Below are 22,230 nucleotides of genomic sequence, written 5' to 3'. Positions count from 1 at the left end.
AACGGTAACAGGGAAATACTCTACATTTGATGAGAAAGAATATCAAAATTGTATCTTTACAAATTGGCATGCCGAATGCAAATTGCTACCCAGATACATTCCTTAAACCACCACAAGCCCCCTTAAATTCTAAATACATTCACTGAGGGAATGCGGCATTATATATTAAAAAATGCCCAACCACTCCAGCCCACCAAAAGAAAATTGTGAATGCTCTCCCTACCTGTAGGTTTTTTTGCCGTGTTTAAAACACAATAGTGTCTTAATTATTTTCTGAACCATTCTGAAAAGGACAGCTTTGGTAACTTTCTGACATTTCAGGTTTAAAAAAAAAAAAAAAAAATGTTGCCACCAGCTTGCACTATGAGCAGCCTGTAATAACAGTTAAAAAAGCTTTCTGAACTATTTGACAAGATTTCTTAGTACTGAGGCCATATGCTGTAGCCTTTAAGCTATTTCTTCCTATCAGTTTCATTATCACCTGCCTCTGAGTCTCCAATATCATCAGTAAGCACATGCAGAATCATAATTATGCCATGTACAAGTTCTTTGATAACATGTACAGTTTTCTTCTTAATTCTTTATCAAATGCATTGATCGTGGCATGTGTGCATTGATCCAGGTCCACCATCTGGCTGTGTGTGATAAGCACAGTGGCATCTTTGCATTTCCACTGTCATTCATTGCGCTACAATTTGGCTGCAGGGGAGTAGTGGCTGGGATTAGCCCTGTTCTGCTACTTACTTGCATTTTAAGTTGACACCTCTACAGCGGCTCAGACCACATTACAAACTGAAACACATACGCACGACTTAGTGATGTGACACTCCTCAATAAGCTTACTCCACTAGCTACTCAACAATCTGTAATTGGATTTGTAGGAATAACAGCAAAAGATTTCCTAAGAATTGCTGGGGACAGAAGGTGAAGTTTTCTCATTATTGGCAAAAGGCTAGGTATAGATCCTAGGCGATTGGTATTTTCCATTAAAAACAAGCTGCCAGCAGTTTGCAGGACATTTAAAAAAAAAAAAAAAGCAAAATAGGATCCAGGGAGGCGTAGGATTTGTACTTGTTCTATCCATTCTCATCACATGCAAGCAGACTGGGATCCCCCCACCCTCCCCCAAAAATTAAGAGAAGGGAGGGAACCAACTTTCAGAGGCACCCTGCAGCCCGCTCCGCTTTGTTTGGCTGGGAGTGAACTGGGAGCATTCCTCAGGAGGGCACGTCCTCCTCCTTTGGCGCAGGGTTGCCCGCCTGAGGAGGAAGCTTCCCAGGATGGCAGTCTGAAAGATGCTGCTCTCGAGCTTACGCATCCCAAACACTTGCCAAAAGTCTTTGTTTCATAACGCCACTTTTTTTTTTTTTAATTGTAAAGTCAAGTTTACACAAGAGAAAATCTTTTAAGTGGAGCTCAACAAATGTTGACTCCTAAAATGAGTAAGCAGCTTCTTTAACTTCTGTCTGCAACTCAGCTGTGGAAAGACAGAAAATACCACCTTTAGACTTATTGATCTCAGATGGGACGTTATGCCCTGTCTGGATGATGGCATTATTTCAGAATATCTCTCAGCCTGCACGCTTGAGACCCTGTTTGTGGGTAATGCCAATAGCATTGACAATTATGGTGACAGGCGTAACAAGCTTCTGGATCCTGACGCCTTAGGTGATTGTTGTCCCCAATTATACTTCCCAGATGAGGGAGAGCACAAACTTGCATAAGCAGAGAAGATTCCAGGGAAGAAGTTAGTGGAGGGCTTTGTCGCTGCTTTTGGTTTAGTTCGACATTCTCGATGATCTTTCTCAGGAGCCCCGTCGGTAGGCAAGGCTGCCCTCACATTGTTCACCAGGAGAGTGCCTCACTCTTAATATCAGTGCAGACGAGCGAGAAGAGGAGAACAGAAAGTGTATTTGGAATTAGATATTTCAGCCTGTCCTTAAAACTTGCTGTATAGGCAAGTGCAGTGTGAAATAGAAATGCTTGCCTTGATTGTGGCATAGATGTGCAGCTCCTAAAGGGTTAAACAGGTTAAATCTTATTTATCTGAATAGAACTGCAGGGCTGTTTTGCAGAATGCTCTAGCACAAATACCTATGGTTCACTTTGACGTTACAATTTTTTTGTTGGTTTCTTTACTTTAAATACTTGAACTGTTAGACCTTTTACTTTTTTCTCTGAGAAAGATGTATTTGTACCAGATTAGAAAAGCTAAACTGTTTCTTTACATTGAATAATCAGCCTGTCATGACAAATCTATCTCCTTCTGCATGAGTAGGTGCCAGTTTGACTAGCTTCTTTTAGGCTCACACTGGGTTTTAAGCTGGATCCATGTGCATGACTGGCAGTGCATTTGTTGGGCCAGATCTAAGGAGCCAGAGAGCGTTCAGCTCCTTTTTGCCTACAAAAGAGCAGCCAGACAACCAGCAAGAGGCCTTGGATGTAGCACAAGGTGATACTTACTTAGTCAGCCATTCTTTTTTTCAAATATATTTTTTTTAATTCAGTAAACTGAGAGTTTCTCAATTTCACAATGACACAAGGAATTAAATTATCAATGGATTGTTTTTCTACAGCCAGCATTCTTCACACCACAAATGCTGTACCAAGTGGATTGTAGGTTTTCCAGAACAACATCGTTTATTTTAAAAAAAGAAATAAAAATAAAAAATGGATGGCTAACATTTCCATGAGAATGCCTCCTAGGTTTAAGGAGATGTTTTGCATTTTACAGCCACACAACCCCATTTTATTGTGAATTTTGGGGGCTTTTTTTTTTAAAGGGGACAGCTTTGTTAAGATACTGTGATTCTTCCAGTTTTAGATTTTGAGCTACTTCTCTTTTCATTCTGTCTTGTTTGTCTCGTTAGTCCATCAGTGCCATAGATTGTAAGCCAATAGCTGCTGCTTTATGACAAGTGACTTTATACTTTTTGTTATACACGTTCATAAAAAAAAAATTTTCAACCTACATACGGTTTATTGGTAGTAAGGTAGCTCATGCAGACACCAGGCAGAAGGCAGAAAATACCTAAGGTGTTTATGTCTATCTTTGCTGACCACTTCCTATGATCTGACTAGCCACAGAAATCCACAGCCAATGCACTTCTGTTTATGTCAAGTGTTCCCTGCTTAGCAATTCATATTTTGCTTGCTACCTGTGTATTTTGAGCTGTTCTGAAACGGTAGCAGAGACCAAACATAAATGCGGTCCCCAGGGTGATCAAAGATTTAATCTGACCAGATGGGACAAACTTGAGAAAGATTTTGACTTTCCACTCTGTTTTGCAACAAGAAAGGCTGATTTTTTTTCTCCTGTCCTTTCTTTGTTAGAAAAGGCAGAGATCAGGCCATCCCCAGAGAAATGAGCAGGTGTGGCCATTTACAAGCATGTCTGGTTATATTATAAACCAACATAAGAAAAGTTTGAAATGGTTGGAAAAGATCTGCTAAACAGTTTTAATGTTTCATCCCAAATCCTATTTACTCAAACAAGAGCCGATCAAGGTCACAGTAAAACGCAGCCTGCCCAAACCTTTAAAGCTTGTGTAATTTTTTTTTTTATTATTATTTTATTCTGTCTCTTATGCTAACTGAATAGGTACATTTTGGTAATCCTTGCCTCTGGACAAGCACAGAAGTCTTTTTCTTTCTGAATGGCTAATAACAGAGCCGTTCTTCCTGTCTAATGATGAAAGAGGTGGCAGTCAAGTTCTTTCTCTTAGATGTACCATGCACTCAGGGCAGCCCATGCACAATTTTGAAACCTACAGCTACGGGAATTGCTCCCCTTCATAGGTACAATTTGGGTTTAATTTTGTTGCTGTGGAGTATCACTAATGAACCACTTTTTTTTTCCTCCCAGTCCATGGGCATAGTAGAGAATTTTCTTTCTAAACATCAAATAAATGCAGCTCACAGGATTATATTTTTTTTATGGGGAGGGGGTAACACATTATCAGACTTCTGGTGTAAACTCAGTCTGGATCCTCCCAAAATTCTGCCAAAGGACAACTGAAAATCCTTGGCAGAGGTTTTTGGGTTTTTGATTTATTTTTTTTTTTAAATGCAAGAAGATTGCAGAATTTTTAGTGATTTAAGGACATGGGTTTTATGAGGGTGGTCATGTTTTTTTTTTTTCCCTGCAAGACTCCACCACACTCAATATTTTACTTAGTTGGCCGCCCTCAGCTTCTGCCACCACGAAGCGACATCGCTGGCTGGGTAATGATCTCGGAAACTGCCCTGCCAGTGTTTCACATTTGAATTCACCTTCCCAAATCCGCGGCATAATTTTTGGCCAAACTAATGTCAGTCACTGCCGTCTGCGGCAAGTACAAAAAGGACCCCCTAATGGCAGCCATTTTTATTTGTTTCTTAAGATCCAAAGGCTGCTGAAAGAACAATTGGATAAAGTTGAGGATTGGAGAAGCTTGATTTTCTTGTTCCAGTGAAATGAAACTCCCGTCCTTTTTTTCTTCCCCTTCCCCTTAAAAGCTGGAGTCTGCTAGGGGGTTGTAGCTGTGTCAAAGCCGTTGGGATGCCACTGCTGATCACTTTAATTACTAGGACTAAGGAGGATAAAATTAAAAGTAGCACCATTGAAGCAGTGGAAGAAAGCTTGCCGAGATGTCGGTGAACTGTGAAATATAAAAATTGCATACCAATACATTTTTATAGGAGGGAAACAAGGAATTACATTGCTTATTCTTGAAGAGTTTGTCCTTAAATGGTGAAGTTTTCCTCACCATGCTTCTGCATGGCAGATCTTTAGACCGTTACAAAGTAATTGGGGAAAATAACAGGGCAAACTTTAATGTCTCTTTGGTGTGTCAGGCTCATGTCAGAGGGTGAAAGATTTTACTGAGTTTTCTCTTCAGCTATACAGGAAAAAAAAATTGCTGTATGTGTGTTTGCATGGTCTTTTCTTGGTGCAGAGCTTCTCTTCATGCCTCCTTTTTTTCGTTTTTAAATATCTGTGATCATGCCTCCATACCCCTCCGGAACACTTTCCTTTCCAAAATCTAGGGGATTGGTTTGCTGTTTAATAATTGTTCTGTACCTCAAATCTTAATCTACCTACTTTTTCTGCACTCAGTTTCATTGCTTCTTCCACCAGTGTTTCCTCTGCCAAGCTCACCGAGGGTTCAAATACCTGGATTGAATTTGAGCAAGAACCAGGCTGGTTTTTCTCATATCCACTGGTGATGATTGGCTGAATCAGCACAAACACAAGCCACAATAATCTGTGTTTGCTTGGAGATCCCCAGAATGTTAACGACTGTGCTAATAATGCAGTATACAGTTCTCTTTCAGGAGGAGGGGAGAAAAGGAGAGGGGGGAATCAGCTTTTGCTCTCTTTAGGGCACATTTGTCACAAACGCATAACTGGCCTTATTTTAAACTATGTGGGCTACAGTAGATTAAATTGACGTTAAACCACATGGGAATCTTAATATAAATTTTGCACATTCCTTCTTAAAAGTAATGTAAATCAAAGCCACAAGTTCCTGTATCCCAGGAATTACAAATAGTAGAGATTTGAGCAGTTTTATTTAATGTAAAATTCAATGTAATTTATGTTACCAAATACCACGGGTTGAAATAAAATAGGTTGCTGTATCAGTTGGCTGGCTATAAATTAAATTAAATTGATCAATTATAGTGCATTGGAACAGGGCGGAAGCTTTCCAGTTGTCTTTCTAATGTGTACTTTACCAGATAAGTTTTTGATAGAACTGTTGCTCTGTGTCTTCTGGGAAGTTAAAGGGTGAGAAAGCAAACAAAGCCAATGTGCCATCCCGCTGCCTTGCTGGGCCCAGGCAGAATTGTCTTTCCAGGGGAAGGACATTAGGAGAAAAGTAAATCAAGGCAATCTGATAGGGAATCAGGGTTCTGTCACTCAGAGACAAGATACTGTGCTGTGTCCATATACTTTGTTTACTGTAGGGTTTTATGCGTTGTAACCTGCCCATGCAAGCTGTTAATGAGGCTAAATCTTGCTGCTTGAGGATTGAATTACAGCACACCTCTGGGCTAATGGTTATAAACAGAAAGTCCCATTAGAGCTGCATTCTGATTCAGTCATTTGCATTTTTTCTATTGTGCCAAGAACAATGCTGAGTAAATAGCTACAAACAAACAATTTACATGGAAATGGATAAAATGTACCTAATTAGTATTTTGTGCTTGTTTTATTAATGATTGCTTAAACTAAATAGCACTTAGCAGCAGCTCTCATGAGCATCTGCAGGTGTGGGATGCTCAATTTCTGGGTTGGTGGGAAGGCTGCCAGGACAGCTCTCCAAAATTAGGCAGTTTGTTATATTCCACTTAGTTCAGGTCAACTGCCTATACCTGGGTTTTATCCTGGTCATTATGTCAATAGTACAAACCTATCAGCATATTTGACTTAAAGCCAATGCTGACTTTGTTGCACTTATGAGTGTTTCTGATACTGGGGGGAGGGAAACAGTCCTAACTTTGAAAAAATCGTATTTTTAAGGTGAAAACTGAAATTGTTTCCCTTATATTTTAATGAATTTTTATAGATCATTTTAAACACATCTTTTTATTGATTTCTTTATTTTGTATGGTGGGTTAGTTTTTTCCAAAATTTCATGCTGTAGAACTTTGCTCATTTGTGTAACTGAAATACTGTTACAAGCTTTAGTGGGACAGCACTATCTGGGATGGTTCCAATATGATCTCTTTAATTACTGACCAAAGACCCACTAGTAGGATGTTTTAAAGCGATGCAAAGTCTTTTCTGCTCTGGCATCTATTGTTCTTTCACTACTTCTCATTAGTTTATTGGGGGGCGGGAAGATGATCCATTGAAGTCGAAGGATTAGATTCCTTTCCTTGCCTCAGATTCGATGTCACTTTACAATTTGAAGTCAGCCTGATGATTGGAGTAACTGAGAGCAACATCTGGCTTCTCATTTCAGATCTATGAGAGAGTATTTCTCAAACAAGTAATTCAATTTAGTAAAACCATTTTTATAGCTATGGTAAAACTTTCTGTAGTTATTACTCTGAGACAAAAGTGGCTGAGAATTTTCATGAAGGTATGTATAGAACATAATTTATAAATACTTTAAATTGCAAATAATTAGGTTTCTAATGCATTAATAATTTGGGGAATGCTTTAAAAAAAATCTGATTCATGGATGTCTTTAAAAATTGTGGTGTGACACCCAACTGATATCGAGCATCCTATTTATAATGTCGGCCAAGCACCATGCTGTAAACCAGTTACTATCATGATGATCAGATTGAGAATGAAATTGCATTTCTGTCAATTACTGAGTTGGCAACTGTTCAATATATCTTAGCAGCAAGATGAAGAGCGGCGTCGGCAGCTGAGAGAGAGAGCTCGTCAGCTAATAGCAGAAGCTCGATCTGGAGTGAAGATGTCAGAACTTCCTAGCTACAGTGAAATGGCTGCAGAAAAGTTGAAAGAAAGGTCAAAGGCATCTGGAGGTGAGCTGAGGAACCTTGTTGCTTATTCCTATGGTAACCTAGAAACCAGAGACCTTTTTGGGTATCACTTTTATTCACACTTCAAAACATTGTTGTTCATCAGGTGCACATATCAAAAGACCTGGCCATAGATACGTTTTCTAAGTCAGCACTGTGTCACGTAATTTCCAACAATTAAAAGAAAAGCATATATTTGATTGAAAGAAAAAGTTGTTATGTGAACAAATAGCTTATATTGTCTGTTATTTACAGATTTGTCATTATCCGCAGTTTTTTAGAATGTTATGATTGTTAGTTAAAATCTCTTCAATGTATATTTATATATAGGAGCATGGACATAATTTTTGGGGGAAAACAACATTAGAAATACTTAAGAAACTTTATTTTGTATTAAATGTGTTCAAAAGACTGTTTGAGAAGAGAATTTTAAAGGCAGCCCACAGGAGGTGGGAGCAACAACCTTTTGATTTTACATGGTGGTCTTTTGACATACCACTTGCCTTTACAGGTTTTGAGTTGTAATATCGCTATAATGTTATTAAACTGACTTTGAAATGTCATTAAAATTCATATACCTGCCAGTACCATGAGCTGGAGTAATGTAGTGTCACTCAAACTCAAATGGGTGCTGAGCACACATTTCAGCACTGACTTCTTGTTCTTTTAGTGTCTTCTACATATTCTAAGGGGAAATTGTGGTTTTCGTACCAACACGTAATTGTAAGCAAAAGTGTCAGGAAAATCCAGCTTTATATTCACAATGCATGTGGATTCAACAACAATATTTTTTCTTCTCTACTGCATGTATTTTATGTGCATATATATTGAGATATAGTTTTATTGCACCCTAAACCCTACAGTTCTGTTCCATTTAACACCAAAGAGAAAGCAGTTAGTTGTCTGTCCCCCTATGGGTCTGGTCTTCAGTTTTCCTCTCTTTGCCCGGTAAACCCAGCTTGACAACATAAGTGTCTTTTGTGGTAAATAGGGAAATTACATCCTTGATGGGGAGGGAGTACGGCAGAGCAAAATGGGCCAGTACTTTTATATAAAGTAGCCTATGGTGTTCTTCATCTCTCTTCACAATTTATGACTCCCCATCCTTCATTATTTAATTACTTCTTCCTCACTGTTTCATCATGTCTATTCACAGTTGCTCCTGCCATCTCTCCCCTCCAAGTAAGGTACCCTTTCTAGGTATATCCTGAGTGCTCAGCGAGATAGTAGTTACCCTGTTTTGTCACAGTGGCCCACTTGTAGTGTTGCTAAATATCCTAGCATGCTGCTTTCTGGGATGTGGCCTTTTCTGTTCATATTATCCTCTGAATTTTGCCATTGTTCTTCCTGCCCTTCATTCAGTTTATAAACAGTCTCAGAGGTAACTGTGCACTATGCACATATATTTTAAAAAATGTGTTTATAGATATAGCGTGCATACGCACTCAGAGAGTTATAGTCTTATTAAAAGAGAAGACAATATCAGTACTGAGGACAACTTGTTTATAAAGTTATCACCACTATACCTGTTGGGTTTTATCCACTATAACAATTGCACTGCTTTCTACTTTTGCATGTGCTTTGAGTTATCTCCTTGGTTTTTATTTCCTACCTTGATTTTCTTTGTTCCTATAGTAGTTTGGACAAGCTATTTGCTCTTTGCTCTTTTCATGTCAATGTGCATTTTATAACAGTTCCTTCTACTTATTCATTCTCAAAGAGCTTTCCTTATGGCACTTTTGCCACACCAGTGGTAATGCCAGGTGCCACACTAGATCTCCACTCAAGAAATTCATTCTTCTAAAATGGAGTAGTTCTGTGAAATGGCACCAATACTTTATGAATCAAATAAATTATAATTATTTCTGGGTTTCATCTTTTTCATTTTTTGATTTCCACCAAAAATAAGGATTTAATAGACAGTCTCCTTCTTACAACTGGATTCTGAATATTGCCCCTGACTGCATTCACTTGGAGTAGGTTGGGTTTTTTTCTGTGTCTAGTCTTCTTTCCCTATACAATACCCAAGACAAGCTTACGGTCACATCTTATGCCCTCCAAGCTCTCTTGTCCATTGTGCTTCATTAGTCTCTTCTTCTGCATTGATTGCTACATTTTAATTTACAAAAAGGGAATGTACCAAATAATTTTCCTCTCTCCCAATTCAGTTATTAAAAAAAAAAGTGACTTCTCAGCTGTGGGATTTTGTAAAGACTAACTTCTTGCTCACTATTGTAGGTGAAAATGTGTTCTCTTTCAGTGTTTCTGTATGCTCATTAAGAGTTTCATGCTTTGGCACTGGTGCTACATTCTCTGTTAAAAGGCTTTATTTAATCATGGTCTGAAAAACTCAAATGCCTATGGCAAGTTGAAACTTTCCTGGATAAGCAGCATCCTTTGCTACAAAATCCAGTCTTTTTCATAGGTTATTTGATATGTAAGACAGAAAATACTTCTTCTTGCCAACTGCCAGAGGGTTTGGGATGGCAGCTTCAAATTTATTCCATGTCCTACTAGCTTCAGGCTGATAAGCAGATGCCTTAAGATGGGTCCAGGGGCAGTATTGAGATAGGAATCCAAACATCCCCCCTTTTCCCAGCAGCGACGGGACAAAGGAATTGACATCTTATCTAGGTATTGTCACCATGCAGTGGGACACCTGTCTACTCTTTTGGGATTTGGGTAGTGTGTTTTCTTTACTCTCTGGCACATCTCCATCCTTTATTTGAGATGGTGTCTTTGTGAGGATGTGGCTTGGATCTGGAGGTGGTGAGTAGGCAGCGGAGGGAAGGAACAATGGAGAGGACAGGGAGGGGGTAATGCAAGCATAGTGTGAAGAGGCTTTGGTGAAGAAAGTGCCAAAAATAGGCAAAACTGGGAGGGGAGAAAAGAATTAACACAAAAATGTCACAGAAAAGAGATGTTAGAGGAGCAGGGAGGGAAAAACACAGGAGAAGCAGCATCCAAATGTATTTTAAGACAAAAAAGTTTTTAAAGAATTTGGAATTAATAACAAAAGCTGTTAAGGTGTACCACAGTTTAAAAACTTAACAAAGAGAACCAGCTGGCATTGCATTGCACTTGTATGCTTGAAGTTTTCAGGGTACGTTACAGATCTTACTTCTGAGGCAGTGATTTGGAGGGAGTGCACATGGTAGCTCAGGCTTACTCATCATGCTTAGTCTCCTACTCATAAAACAGTGTTAAGTCCTTGATTTAATATTTTTAACAAGCAGTATTTGTATCTGTTGGCAGTTACTGCTGTACTTTCTTGTCCTGACATCTGATTTCTTGTGCACTGAACCAGTATTTTGACTGCATTTCTTCCATTCCCTGCCTTTGCTTCCTTTATTACTGTTCAGATGCTCCTGTCACATCCTGTAGCCTTAAAGTGAACTCTGTACCTGAAAGTAAATAAACCAAATATCTGATTATCCAAAAGCTTGAAGAATTTCCCAGAGACAATCCTGGAGGCATCTTCCCTAAAGAGGAGGTAACTGTTCATGCAACTCCAGTGGCAGCTTACATATGTTTTTCCCACTAATGTGATCCAACCCCCATCAACGCTTTTACCTGTCTATGAAAATTGTTCCTTTTTAATTTTGTCTAGAAATTGATGCGGTCTGCTGCAGCTCCTTCAGATGTGGACAAGCTTAAACCAAGTCAGGAGAATATCAGTTTAACTACAAATTAAGCCTGAGCTTAATCTGAATAGTAAGACACATGGACTATAAACTGGATCTTCTTTTCCACCAATATTCTGACATTTCCATTTGGTTCCAAAAGATTCTTATTTCGCTGTCTTCAGTCCAGACTGCAGTCCAGTAGGTAATGGTCTGTGCTGTTTAGTTGTTGACTTAATCCTTTGTCTTGAATTTTGTTTCTTTCTTCACGACATAGTAAAGCATTGCTGTCTTTCTAGGATCCACATTTACATATTTTTCAAAGAAGCAGTTCTTTAGCACTCTTCTAGATATGTGCTCTGGATCTAGACCAAGTGTTTTAAGTTTTTCACACTAGTAACTTGTTCTTTTCATAAAATATATCTCTTATCTCTTCATCGTGTTGTTCCTTTTGTCATTTATAATTGCAAAATCTTGTTGTAACATGCTCCCTAAACATGCTCCCTTCCAGTTTTAATACACTGGAAGAACATTGGACTGCAAAAAACCTAGAGTAGTTTAAAACAAGGAATCTGTAGATTTTGAAAGATATTTGAAAATTTCTGAAATTACTTCATATGAGTGCTTTTAATTTTTTTTTTAATAAAGTGTAAATATCCTGATAATCATATTCAGTCAAAGCCTGTCAACTTTAAATTAAATACTAAGTCAGGTTGTTTTCTGACATTAGGAACTGGTGTCTTCAACCTTTCCATCTCTTTTGTTACCTAAAATGGTGGAGACAGTGCCTCTGATCTCATCTTGCTGTATTAAATTAAACAAAATCAAATAATCTAATATAAGCATTCCCCTAGTATCCAGCAGTCTTAAACCGTGTCATCTTGCTTAGATTGCTTTGACACATCCAGCATCCTGCTGGATGACTAGTACTTGTGAGCTGACCTTGCGAGCTGACTTCTTTGGGTGTTTTGGAAAGTCATTGCCTACCTCTAGGCTCAAGGTGGATTTGGTTTCCCTCTGCTGCAGCGGTGTACCTCTTTCTTTCTCTTCCACCTCTTCCAAACGTCAGTGGCCCTTTGCTGCTGTTAGCCCTGTCATGCCTTCAGTGTGCCATGTTGAGGTCCAGGATGAATTTGAGAGTGGCCTGAGTGCCACTGAATTTCTCTGACACCGTCGTGAAGCTCCTCATTAGATAAAGTAGAGATGCTTGAATAAAATTCAAAACTTCAGAATTGTTGCTGGTGCTGCTTTACCATGCTCTGTTTTCTCTTCAGTCTGCTTTTTACCCCATCTCTTTCTCCACTTCATGATGAAGACCCTGTACCTTTCTGCTTTGTTCACCTACTTCTGCACTACCTGAAACAATTAGAGTCTAGATCACAGAACCATCCATGTGAATTTAAGTGGGAACAGAAAGGATGTTGCAGAGAGTCCTGAGTGTTTCTGCCCAGCCAGTTGTACACCTGAAGCACCATCTCTCAGGTTCCAGGTCTGGTCGCAGACCCTGGTTTGGCTGGGGAGGGATGTTCTTCTCTGTCCATCTGACTCAAGCTGGGCAGTTTGGAAGAAAGCTGACTCTTCCAAGGTCCATTCAGAATTAGTGGAGAGGACTCCAGGAAAGTCATGGTGGTCAGCTGAAACAGAGGGGTCCTACTTCACAGGCTGCTACTCCATCATACACGCAACAGATGTTGAATAAGACACTGAAATAGAAACTTTTTTGCACCTCTCTGTCACAGCAAGAGCCTTACCCTGAATCAGCAGATGTCTGCAAAAGGCAATGATTCATTACAGAGGAACTGAGGGAGCAGCTGGTTAGAAAAATGTAGTAGACAGATTAAATGTCAACAGGCTCCTAAAATGGGAATTGTAGGGACTGTGGAGATAAAGAGGTAAAGAAAAGAAAAAAACTTGTGACCTTCATGTCAGCAGTGTGGGCCTGAAGTGCAGACTTCAGGTCTGGGGATAAGGTTTAGTGTATTTCAAAGACAGATGAGTGATCAGCACCAATCCTGGTCCAGACTTCTGGTATTCAGCATTATGGCGGTTGGTGGTATGTTTAGGATCCTTTTTGTTTATATGGAGTTTGAATGTACCAATGTTGTGTAATTATAATTAGTATTTTTTCCTATTGTGAAGTGTTTTAAAGTTCCTTTAGTTACTCTGTGTGTCTCCTTTCTCCAGACACCCTCCAGCCTTCTCTTTTTTGCCATTTTCATATGCATGCATACATTCATAGGAAAAAAATGTCCATGTAAGTTTGAACAAGTGTAGATAGCATTTGATATGACACTTAAAAGTGAGTAAATACAATGCAACTACATGCTTTGAAAGTACTAATCTAGCTTTTATGGACTTTACTTTCATTATATATTTATATTGAAAAAGTGAGTCAGGATTTTTTTCTGGGATCTGCTTCACATTTCAGCACTTGATATTTGATCTTCCTCAGGTTACTTACTCTTTCTGTGCCATAATTTACCTACATCATCCTCATAATTGTAATTATAATAATCTCCTACTTCATAAAACATTATGGGGCTCATTTACAAGTAATATTCATAAGCTGCTCTGAGAAATTTGATGGAAAGATCCCATAAAACATACAAAGTGTAATTACAATTATTATTTTATTTAAAATATATGTAGCTTACAAACAATGTTGATTCAAAGTGCTGCAGTAAGGCGGCAATCTTTGAGTGTGCTCTTGCTACACCTGAGGTCATTGTTTGCTAATCATGATGTTCCAGGTGGTAGTTTCCCTCCTTGTATCAGAATTGATAGGAGATGCTAACACCTAAGCAAGGTACAGTGATCACTGGTCTGTGATATATTGTACAAAGTAAGGAGTAGCAAGTCTCACTGAGCTGAGAACTTAGTACCAGAGCTGCTGCCTTTTTCAAGCGACCGCAGCTCCCAGGTCCTTCTGCTGGCCAGACCCATCCAAACCTGTGTATGCCAGCTTTGGCACCCATTCTGCATTGTAGAGAACTGGGAGTCTAGGGGAAATAATTTTGACTCGGGTTATAAGGAAAAGCACATGTGCTTTTCCGAGTTAGCCAGGGATTCAGCACAGAGAGCAGCCACTGCTGAGGCCAGGCTTTACCTTTATTGTAGCAGGAGTTTCCAGCAGAGCCCCCTGTGTGCATATTGAATTGCATCAGTTTAAAGATAAATCCATGAGTGGACAGAGTGAAAGCTCCTTCCAGACTTATTTAATGATTTGCATTTTTATCATAACTCAGCTTCTTCTCTAAAGCATTCATCTGTGGGGTTTTTTTTTTAGTCATGTGGTGCATGTACATAAGAAAATACTAACTTTAATGCTGTATGTTCCTACAGATGAGGATGAGGATGATGGTAATATTGAGATAGATACTAATGAGGAGGTTCCTGAATGCTCTGTTACTGGAGGTGGAGATGAGCTTACTAACCTAGAAAATGACCTTGATTCAACGGGTAATTTAAATAATGGCTATTTTGTGTATTTTACGTGACTAACACTCCATCATCATCAAAGTACTGATGTGCTGCTTCTTGCTGTCCTAGCTTTATTTCTTTGTGCCTTTTCAGGTCTTTTAAACCCTAATGCTTATTCCTTTTGAATATTTTGCACTCATGTTTAGTTGAAATTTAAAACCAGCAACAAAATAATTATTTCCAACAATGGAAGATTTAAATGTCTCTTGCTGTTTGATGGGGAAGGGCCAGATTTGTAAAGCAGAGCCACCTGAAATCACCCTACTTGGATTGTCCCAGCAAAGCAAGGTAGGCAGCCCAGTGGAGTGAGCAGTCGTGTTGGTGAGTACAGCTGCCGCTCTATGCACTGACATCCTGGTCCATGTGCTCAATGAAAAGGAGCAAACATGTCTGTTTCCATGTAGGCTTGGTATCCCTCCAGTTCCTTCCTGAGGACCAGTTCTTGTATTTATACCTTGCTGCTCCGGTGGAGACGTGGAGGTATAAATTTGAACAGAATTAGTCCTATTTAACTTTACAAAGTTCAAGTGATAGATTTTTAATAATACATTATAAAAGCATTCATATTCTTGTGGAAATGCGTATATAATCTTAGCACATGCTGGTCAAGTAATAATAAATCATAGTAGTGGTATTTCCCCTTTCAAAAATTGTAATCAAGCAAAACTGGAGTTCCGGTACCTCCATAGATGATAAATATGTCAGGATCTTACAAGGGAGATGCTTATTTTAAAAGCCACTAGATCTTCAAAGATATGAAGGTAATTGCCCATCAGTAAGGGCCTCTACTGCTTACAGAGAGTTGCTGAAGGAGTTTGTTCCCTTACAAGTCTGCCCATCACCAGTGGCCCTGGGGATTGCTAAGGGCCACTTTGTAATATGGTGTGCTTCTCTGCCAGGGTGTTTCTGCTCCCTACAAGTTAGCTCGAGCCGGAAGAAGTGTGGCAAGCACAGGACAGCATTGGAATAAAGGCATTACCAGAGAAAACTTCTTACAGAATCCTCTGACTTGGTTCTGCCCATGCCAACTGGACCTAAGTCTGTAGCCTATAATATATTAAATCAAAAGACTTCATTTAGTGTTTGCTCTTTGTATATTAAACTGATATGATGTGTATGTAGCACTTTCTAATCTTTTCTGAGTGCAAAAGATTTGAGTCATGTCCTTAATGTTTTGTAATTTTCGGATTTCCAAACACATAAGAAAACATATTCAGCATTTCCAGCATTTCACTATTCAAAATTGAGCTGATTTAGAGCAGAATCCTGTCAAACAATTTTCTAATAAATACTGTTCATTTTAGGAGAAATAGAAATTCAGTAAATGAATATTCCGGTAACATAGCCCTAGTGACTTACCAACAGAAATAATTCTGAGGGCCTTTTTTCTTGAGAGATACCTTCTCAGGGATACAAACTCAGTGCTTCATCTCCATGGGAAGACATTCTGGAAAAAAACTGGAACATCATTTTGCAGTTTAGTCTGCACAGTAGCCAGAGGGACAAACAAGTAAGGAAAGGGGATGGGCAATAATACAGAAAGCAGTCTAATGCTGTGATAGAAATCAGTGTACACAGATTTTGGTGGGATTCTGCCAATTTATACCAAGTTCTAATGAAGGTTGAATCTCCTGGGGGCACCTAAATGCAAAACTGCAAGGGACATTTCACATTTGAGATCATTATGACCATCGTAATTAATTTGTTTCCTGCTGAATCTTAGTCCCTCTCATCTCTCTCAAGAAGGGAGAACTTCTTTTTTTTACTTTTACTGCCAGTTGTTGGTTTTAAATATTGCATCTGTCTGTATTTGTCAGTACTGCTGCCATATGCTGCTGTGAATATATCTGATAAAATGTGAAACTCTTATATCATAGTTATTACATGATGTTTATGTATAAACCCATGAGAATGAGCATGTACTTACATGTGAGCCTCAATTAAGAGCACCCTGACTGGGTGTGCCAGAGGAAAGGGAAACTATCCTTCGTCATAACCCAACCCAGCCCATTGCTGCTGGAGGCAGGCATCATTTGACTGACAGCATGCCAACAATATTTCAGCTATCATGAATTGGAGCACTCCAAACCCTGGAAGGAGCTGTGCAGCAAAACAGTCATGGCTTCGCTTCCCATACCAGCTAGAAGTTACAAGCCTGCCGTGAAAAACTCAGGCTGTGCCTATAGAAAAACATAGCAACTGCTATTTTCTCTGTGTTTGACCCAAGGCCCAGATGGACATGCATAATATATGCAAGTGATGCTGCATTTGCTCCATTTCAGGAGCGATTTCTTGCATGGTACTGCATGTAGAGTATGTCTAGGGTTTCTGTGCCAGCGTTATTCTGCCTTCCTCCCCAGGGTTAGCTCCATAGATCTGCTCTGTGGTTTGTTATTGACACCTTTCTCATTACATGTGTATGTGTAGGTAGCTGTCTGGGTAGGTGTGTTACAAATTCGTGTAGTCAGCGCTCACGTACAGAATGAGCATTATCAGGAGGTAAAATTCTCAACTTTTATTTCTTTGGGCTCTGATCCAAGTTGCTAAAACCAATGAAAAAATTTTGGGGCTTCAGCAGACTTTGAATCTGTCCCTTCAATGCAGTTATGAAGCGTTTTACAGCTCTTATGGCTTCAACATTCTATAATCTATTGTATTCTATAAATCATAGCAAAATATTACTAGAAAGATGTCTCTTTTGATAGTGAAATTTTAAAGTTGAGAAGCTGTGCCAAGGAGCCTTAGGATGATTTAGTAATTAATAAACTTGAGGGGTTATCAGTACTTAGCGTATGTGATAAATTGTTATATGTCATCTTAAAATAAATGGCTCTTTAAGTGTGTTTTTATACCAAAGTACAGGTATGTACTGGTTAAGAATAACTTAAAAGTAAACATTGTCTACTTTCTGTGTTTTTTGATCTACTGTCTTCCAGCACATTTATTTTTTGAGTGAATTTAGGCATTATCTATGTGCGTTACACAAATCTACATCAATCAGAATCACACAAAAAAATTCCTTCTAGTTTTTACTTTTTAGTTTGAAATGATAGCAAAGTGAATGAAATCTATCTTTTAAATTGCTACACTGTTGTAGCAACTCTGCATTTAAATGCATCTCACTCTGTTGTATGTGGTATTTGCATATTTAGCAGAACAAAACAGTAAGTTGGTGGATTTGAAGCTGAAGAAGCTCCTAGAAGCTCAGCCACAGGTGGCAAATTCGCTCTCCAGTGCTGCTCAGAAAGCTGTAACTGATAGCTCAGAGCAAGACATTAAGGTAAGTTTTGATTAATGCTTTTGTCTCAGTACCTGTGTGTTCCGATTTCGGGGTCGTACTTCATGAGGAGGAAAATGATTTCTTATCAAATCCTTCACAGTAAGAAATGCAGAAAATCTTAATGGCAGTGCAGTTGGATAGTTTGCAATGCACTGGGTTTTTTCCTGTTGATTAATCAACACATTTTCTTTTTTTTATTATTTTTTTTTATTTTTGACCTTGATCCTTGTCATTGGCATAACAATAAGAGATCTAAGAAGCATTTCTCAGTCCTTATTGCTCAGGTTGTCACTTAAATCAGAAATACAGCACGGGCTCCATCCTGCTGCTGGTGCAAGCAGCAGCAGGACCGACTTTAACGGAAGCAGGACTGGACTCAGTGATTTGCTTCCCTCCCAAGCCTGACCATCTGTTTTTTCTCCACTAAAATTAAGCCGTGGTACACTTTTAAGACATACATACTTGGGTGCTTGACAGCGAGTGCTTCTGAGGAAAATAGACATGAGTATGTGGTCGTTTTGCCTATTCTTAATGTTCACCACTTTAGCATAAAGTGCACACCAATCAATTTTCCATTTCATTTTCATAATTAGACCCCTTGTGTTCTACTATTATATATTCTTTTTTAAATAGTCCCTGTATGACATTAATATCTCTATGGCTCTGGGGCACTTCCAGTTGGGTATAACTTTTCACCCACCTGCAGTCTGGGGGGAAAGCACTGCTGACTGAAAGGATTTCCTTCCCCAGATACAGAGATGCTTTGAAGTCCCAAAACAATGACTTTCATTGCTTTTCCCTTACACTGTCGGTTCCTATAAATTGGTGATGAAAGTGTGTGGCAGCAGCAGAGGACTTTCGGTCTCTATCTTTGAACAAAAGGAAGCCTGGATCAAGTCTGATTTTTGCGTTCAATTTAGCTTTCTGCAGTGGATTTAATGCAAAATGAAGCTGGCCCAAGAATAATACAATGGATTGAAAAGGCTAACTGAATTAGTGGGCTTAGAGGAATACATTTGTAAAGTGGCAGAAGTCCCCAGTCATAAAAAGGTTTCTTAAAATGGGATTTACTGGCTAATCGCACTGATATTTTAGCATGTTGCCAGGCCTAAAAAATTAGTCATGTTTGTTTATTTTGGTAAAGACTCTGGTTTAGGCTGTCAGATGGTTATTGTGCTAATAACAGGAAATGACCTTTTATTTAACCAGAATCATAACCACCTGATTAGTGCAGCTGAAAAGTCGTCCAGAGCATATGAGCAATAGTTTTTTAAGCTTAATTCAACAAATTACACACGGGCTGCCTCTTAGGGTAATTTGGTTTCACCTAACCTGATGAAAATGGTGCTTATCTTTATGAAAATCCTCTGCGAAGGAGTTGCTTTTTTTAAGGTACTCCCACGAAAGGTGCAACTTAACAGTTTATCTCCATGTATGTCTTTCTAAGGAAGATTTGGAAAGCGGCATTATAAGGAATATATGGTGTCCATCTGTTCTCATGGAGCTCTCGGCATTGAGGTGGATTTGTTTTTTAATAAAATGCAGTTTACACGTTTCTAAATGAGGCATTCTGTGTTTGTGGAAAAGGATAAACTGTTACCTTCCCTTGGGGATTGTGTATCCCCGGCCTCCTTGAGGCTAGAGAATAGGCCATTGGAGAACTCCCTCATTACCGATTGTCTCAATGCAGAGGAAGGGCAAAGTCTTGGTAGCTTTTGATAACCAGTTTCAGCATTCAGCAGGCTTAGCTATTAGTCATGCATCTTAGCCTTTCCCTATTTACTTTCAAAACACTTAATAAAAATAATAAAAGATTAGGTATAAAATGAAATATTTGTTTGGTACACAGCACCTCGGTATCTGCAGTTTCCACACGCTGCGGTGGTTCAGTCTTCTGGGATATTTCGTGTTGATAGAACCATTTGAATTTGTTACCAGTATTAACATAGGAAGCCCTGGAAAAGATAATTGTAGTTTCCTTAGCTGTAAAGGGCTTACTTACAAATCTGGCTTTGGAAAGTTATAGCTGATGAAATGCAGTTCAGTGGGGTAGTATTATAATCCTACCTTTTAGCCTTCATCCAGCATTAGTGGTTTATCTCAATGGGCATAAAATTAGAAACTAGTTCTTCTTGTCATACAAGTCTGTGGGACTACAGAAAATGACAGATTTCTTTACCGGGCAGGGAGACAGGCTAAAGGCAACATGCTTTTAAAACGATACAGATCATGTTCGGGGGTAGAGAAGCTGCTACTTGGCAGCAGCATGCACAGCGTTTGGCAAATCAAAGTTGCAAAGGAGTAATTTTTCATTTGAAATCACAATCGCTGGCAAATACTGGTCCCAATTAATAGGTCTGGCTGCTGAGTAGTGTGTCCTGCAGGAGGGTGCCCACGTAGCAAAAAACCAGTGTTGCCACCACACATTAAACTAGAAAAAAACCGGAAAAGTTAATCACTCTTCTCCTTTTTTTCCGCAGCTGATACTTTCATCCTATATAAACTGCAGCCTGAGTTGTGAAATCCTCTTTGCGAAAGCTGTGTCCTGTCCACTCGCCGAAACGTACCTTTCGAATTCATGTCTTCCCGTTTGTAAACAAAAGAAACTGTTGTGTGTCTGGTTTTTTTCCTAGCAGAATGGAACAGAGGAACATCGTGCTGAGCGATTACAAAAAGCAGCAGAACGGTTTAGAAATCCCGTTGTGTTCAGCAAGGACTCAACCGTCAGGAAAACTCAGCTCCAGTCTTTCAGTCAATACGTGGAGAGCAGACCAGGTAGGAGAAAATATAAAACCTGTTTTCCCATCTTATGATTTAATAATATTTAACAATAAATATATGAAAACCCGATAATGTAAGTCCACATTTCAATACATAAATATCAAGCTTTATAATAATTTTACATGTCTTTCCCCTTTTTTCAAGAGATGAAAAGGCAGAGATCAATACAGGAAGATACAAAGAGAGGAAATGAGGAGAAGGCTGCGATAACTGAGACTCAGAGGAAGCCATCAGAAGATGAAGTGCTTAATGTATATTAATTTTTTGTCTGGTTTCATGATTGCTGATAATTCCAAACTGTATGTGGAAATAGTGCCTTTATTTGTTAAAATGAGATGTTAGGTTTTTTTAGATGTCAATCTCCAGTGCATTCAAAGCAGAGTGAGAGGGGTGCACTGTTGAATTAGTCTGCAGTGTGGTGATAATTGTCAGATAAAAAAAATGAATTTTTCAGAGTTCCACAGGCCCAGCTTCCTTGAGACATTTCCATCAGGGCACTTCCCATAAAGAGATTCCAGTATTGATCTACCGGGAGGATTTTAATTATTACAATAGCAGATACCGCAGAGCTGCAGTTAGAGGGAAGAGTCACATGAGACCTGCTAGAATTTCTCAGCCAACCCATTTTGTTGGCTTGGGTTAATGGGTGTTCAACCTTTCCATTATCCAGATCAGCCGTGAATTACTAGCTGAATGATGTTTGCATTAATATAATATATATGGTAATTTCTTCACTTAATTAACGGGGAGGTTCAGCTCAGTAGGGGTATGGGCTGATCATGTGTAAAATTGATTTGTGAGGGAAATATTTGATAGACCGCAGGGAAAAAGCTGGTTTTGATGGACAGCTGCGGGACAGAAGCAGGAAGAACAAGTTTTAACCTGAATTTTTTTGTCTGAAAACACAACGCAGCCTTTGATGGTGGTCGTTTGTTGCTCTGCACAATTTATCTAAATAAAATTTGTCATTTTTGCTGAAGCAATCTAGAGCTGACTAGCGATTTTATACTGCTGTCATGTTTACACCAAACCATCAAACTTCTTATGAGCCAGAGTTATTTTTAGCCCAGTTGTACTTTTGCAGAGCTGAACAGGTCTGGCACAGTAAGTTCATATTATATATGCAGATGATACACATGAACTCTTGGGATATTTCAGCCTGACACAGCATTTCTTTTCATCTTCTAATAACAATTGTTAAGAATTATGCATGCTGACATTAGGGAAGTTTTCATACTATTTTCAATTAATTATAGTTGATGAAAGGCAATATATTCCACATCACCTTGACGCCTCAGACTGATTTTTTTTTTCTTCAGTGACTGCTCTGAGGGAGTTTTCTTGTTTTTGTTTTCTGGTTATATGCCAGATGGAGAGGGGGTTTCCATTAGAGCTGACACTGTTGGCTGTTCTGTAGGAGGAGAAGGACCAAAGCAATGGGGGCATAATCTGCTTAAATTCAGATACCCCAAATTTCAAAGTTCTGTGCTTGTTACTGGTCCTGGGAGCTCAGCCATGCCATTAGCCTTCACTTTGAACATGTCTTTATTTGAAATAATATGCTGATGTTATTATTATACCTGT

The 22,230-nt window shown here is 39.0% G+C and overlaps 1 protein-coding gene across 4 annotated transcripts in view; it reads left to right on the top strand.

The window, feature by feature from the left end:
* The window catches only part of EHBP1 (EH domain binding protein 1), a 224,828-nt gene that overhangs the window by 164,129 nt on the left and 38,469 nt on the right, over nt 1-22,230 (top strand). For 2 of the 4 annotated variants that reach the window (XM_064446687.1, XM_064446685.1), the window contains 5 exons: nt 7,338-7,485; nt 14,448-14,564; nt 17,741-17,865; nt 20,502-20,640; nt 20,791-20,897. In XM_064446687.1, the coding sequence (XP_064302757.1) occupies nt 7,338-7,485; nt 14,448-14,564; nt 17,741-17,865; nt 20,502-20,640; nt 20,791-20,897 (636 nt within the window). Of the gene's footprint in view, nt 1-7,337; nt 7,486-14,447; nt 14,565-17,737; nt 17,866-20,498; nt 20,641-20,790; nt 20,898-22,230 lie in introns of all 4 variants that reach the window. The other 2 variants (XM_064446684.1, XM_064446686.1) reach the window with 2 other exon arrangements.

Source organism: Phalacrocorax carbo, chromosome 3 (genome assembly GCF_963921805.1).
Source record: "Phalacrocorax carbo chromosome 3, bPhaCar2.1, whole genome shotgun sequence".
In the NCBI taxonomy this organism is placed as follows: domain Eukaryota; kingdom Metazoa; phylum Chordata; class Aves; order Suliformes; family Phalacrocoracidae; genus Phalacrocorax; species Phalacrocorax carbo.
Note: the sequence above shows the minus strand (reverse complement) of the source record. Positions and strands in the feature narration are given on the sequence as shown.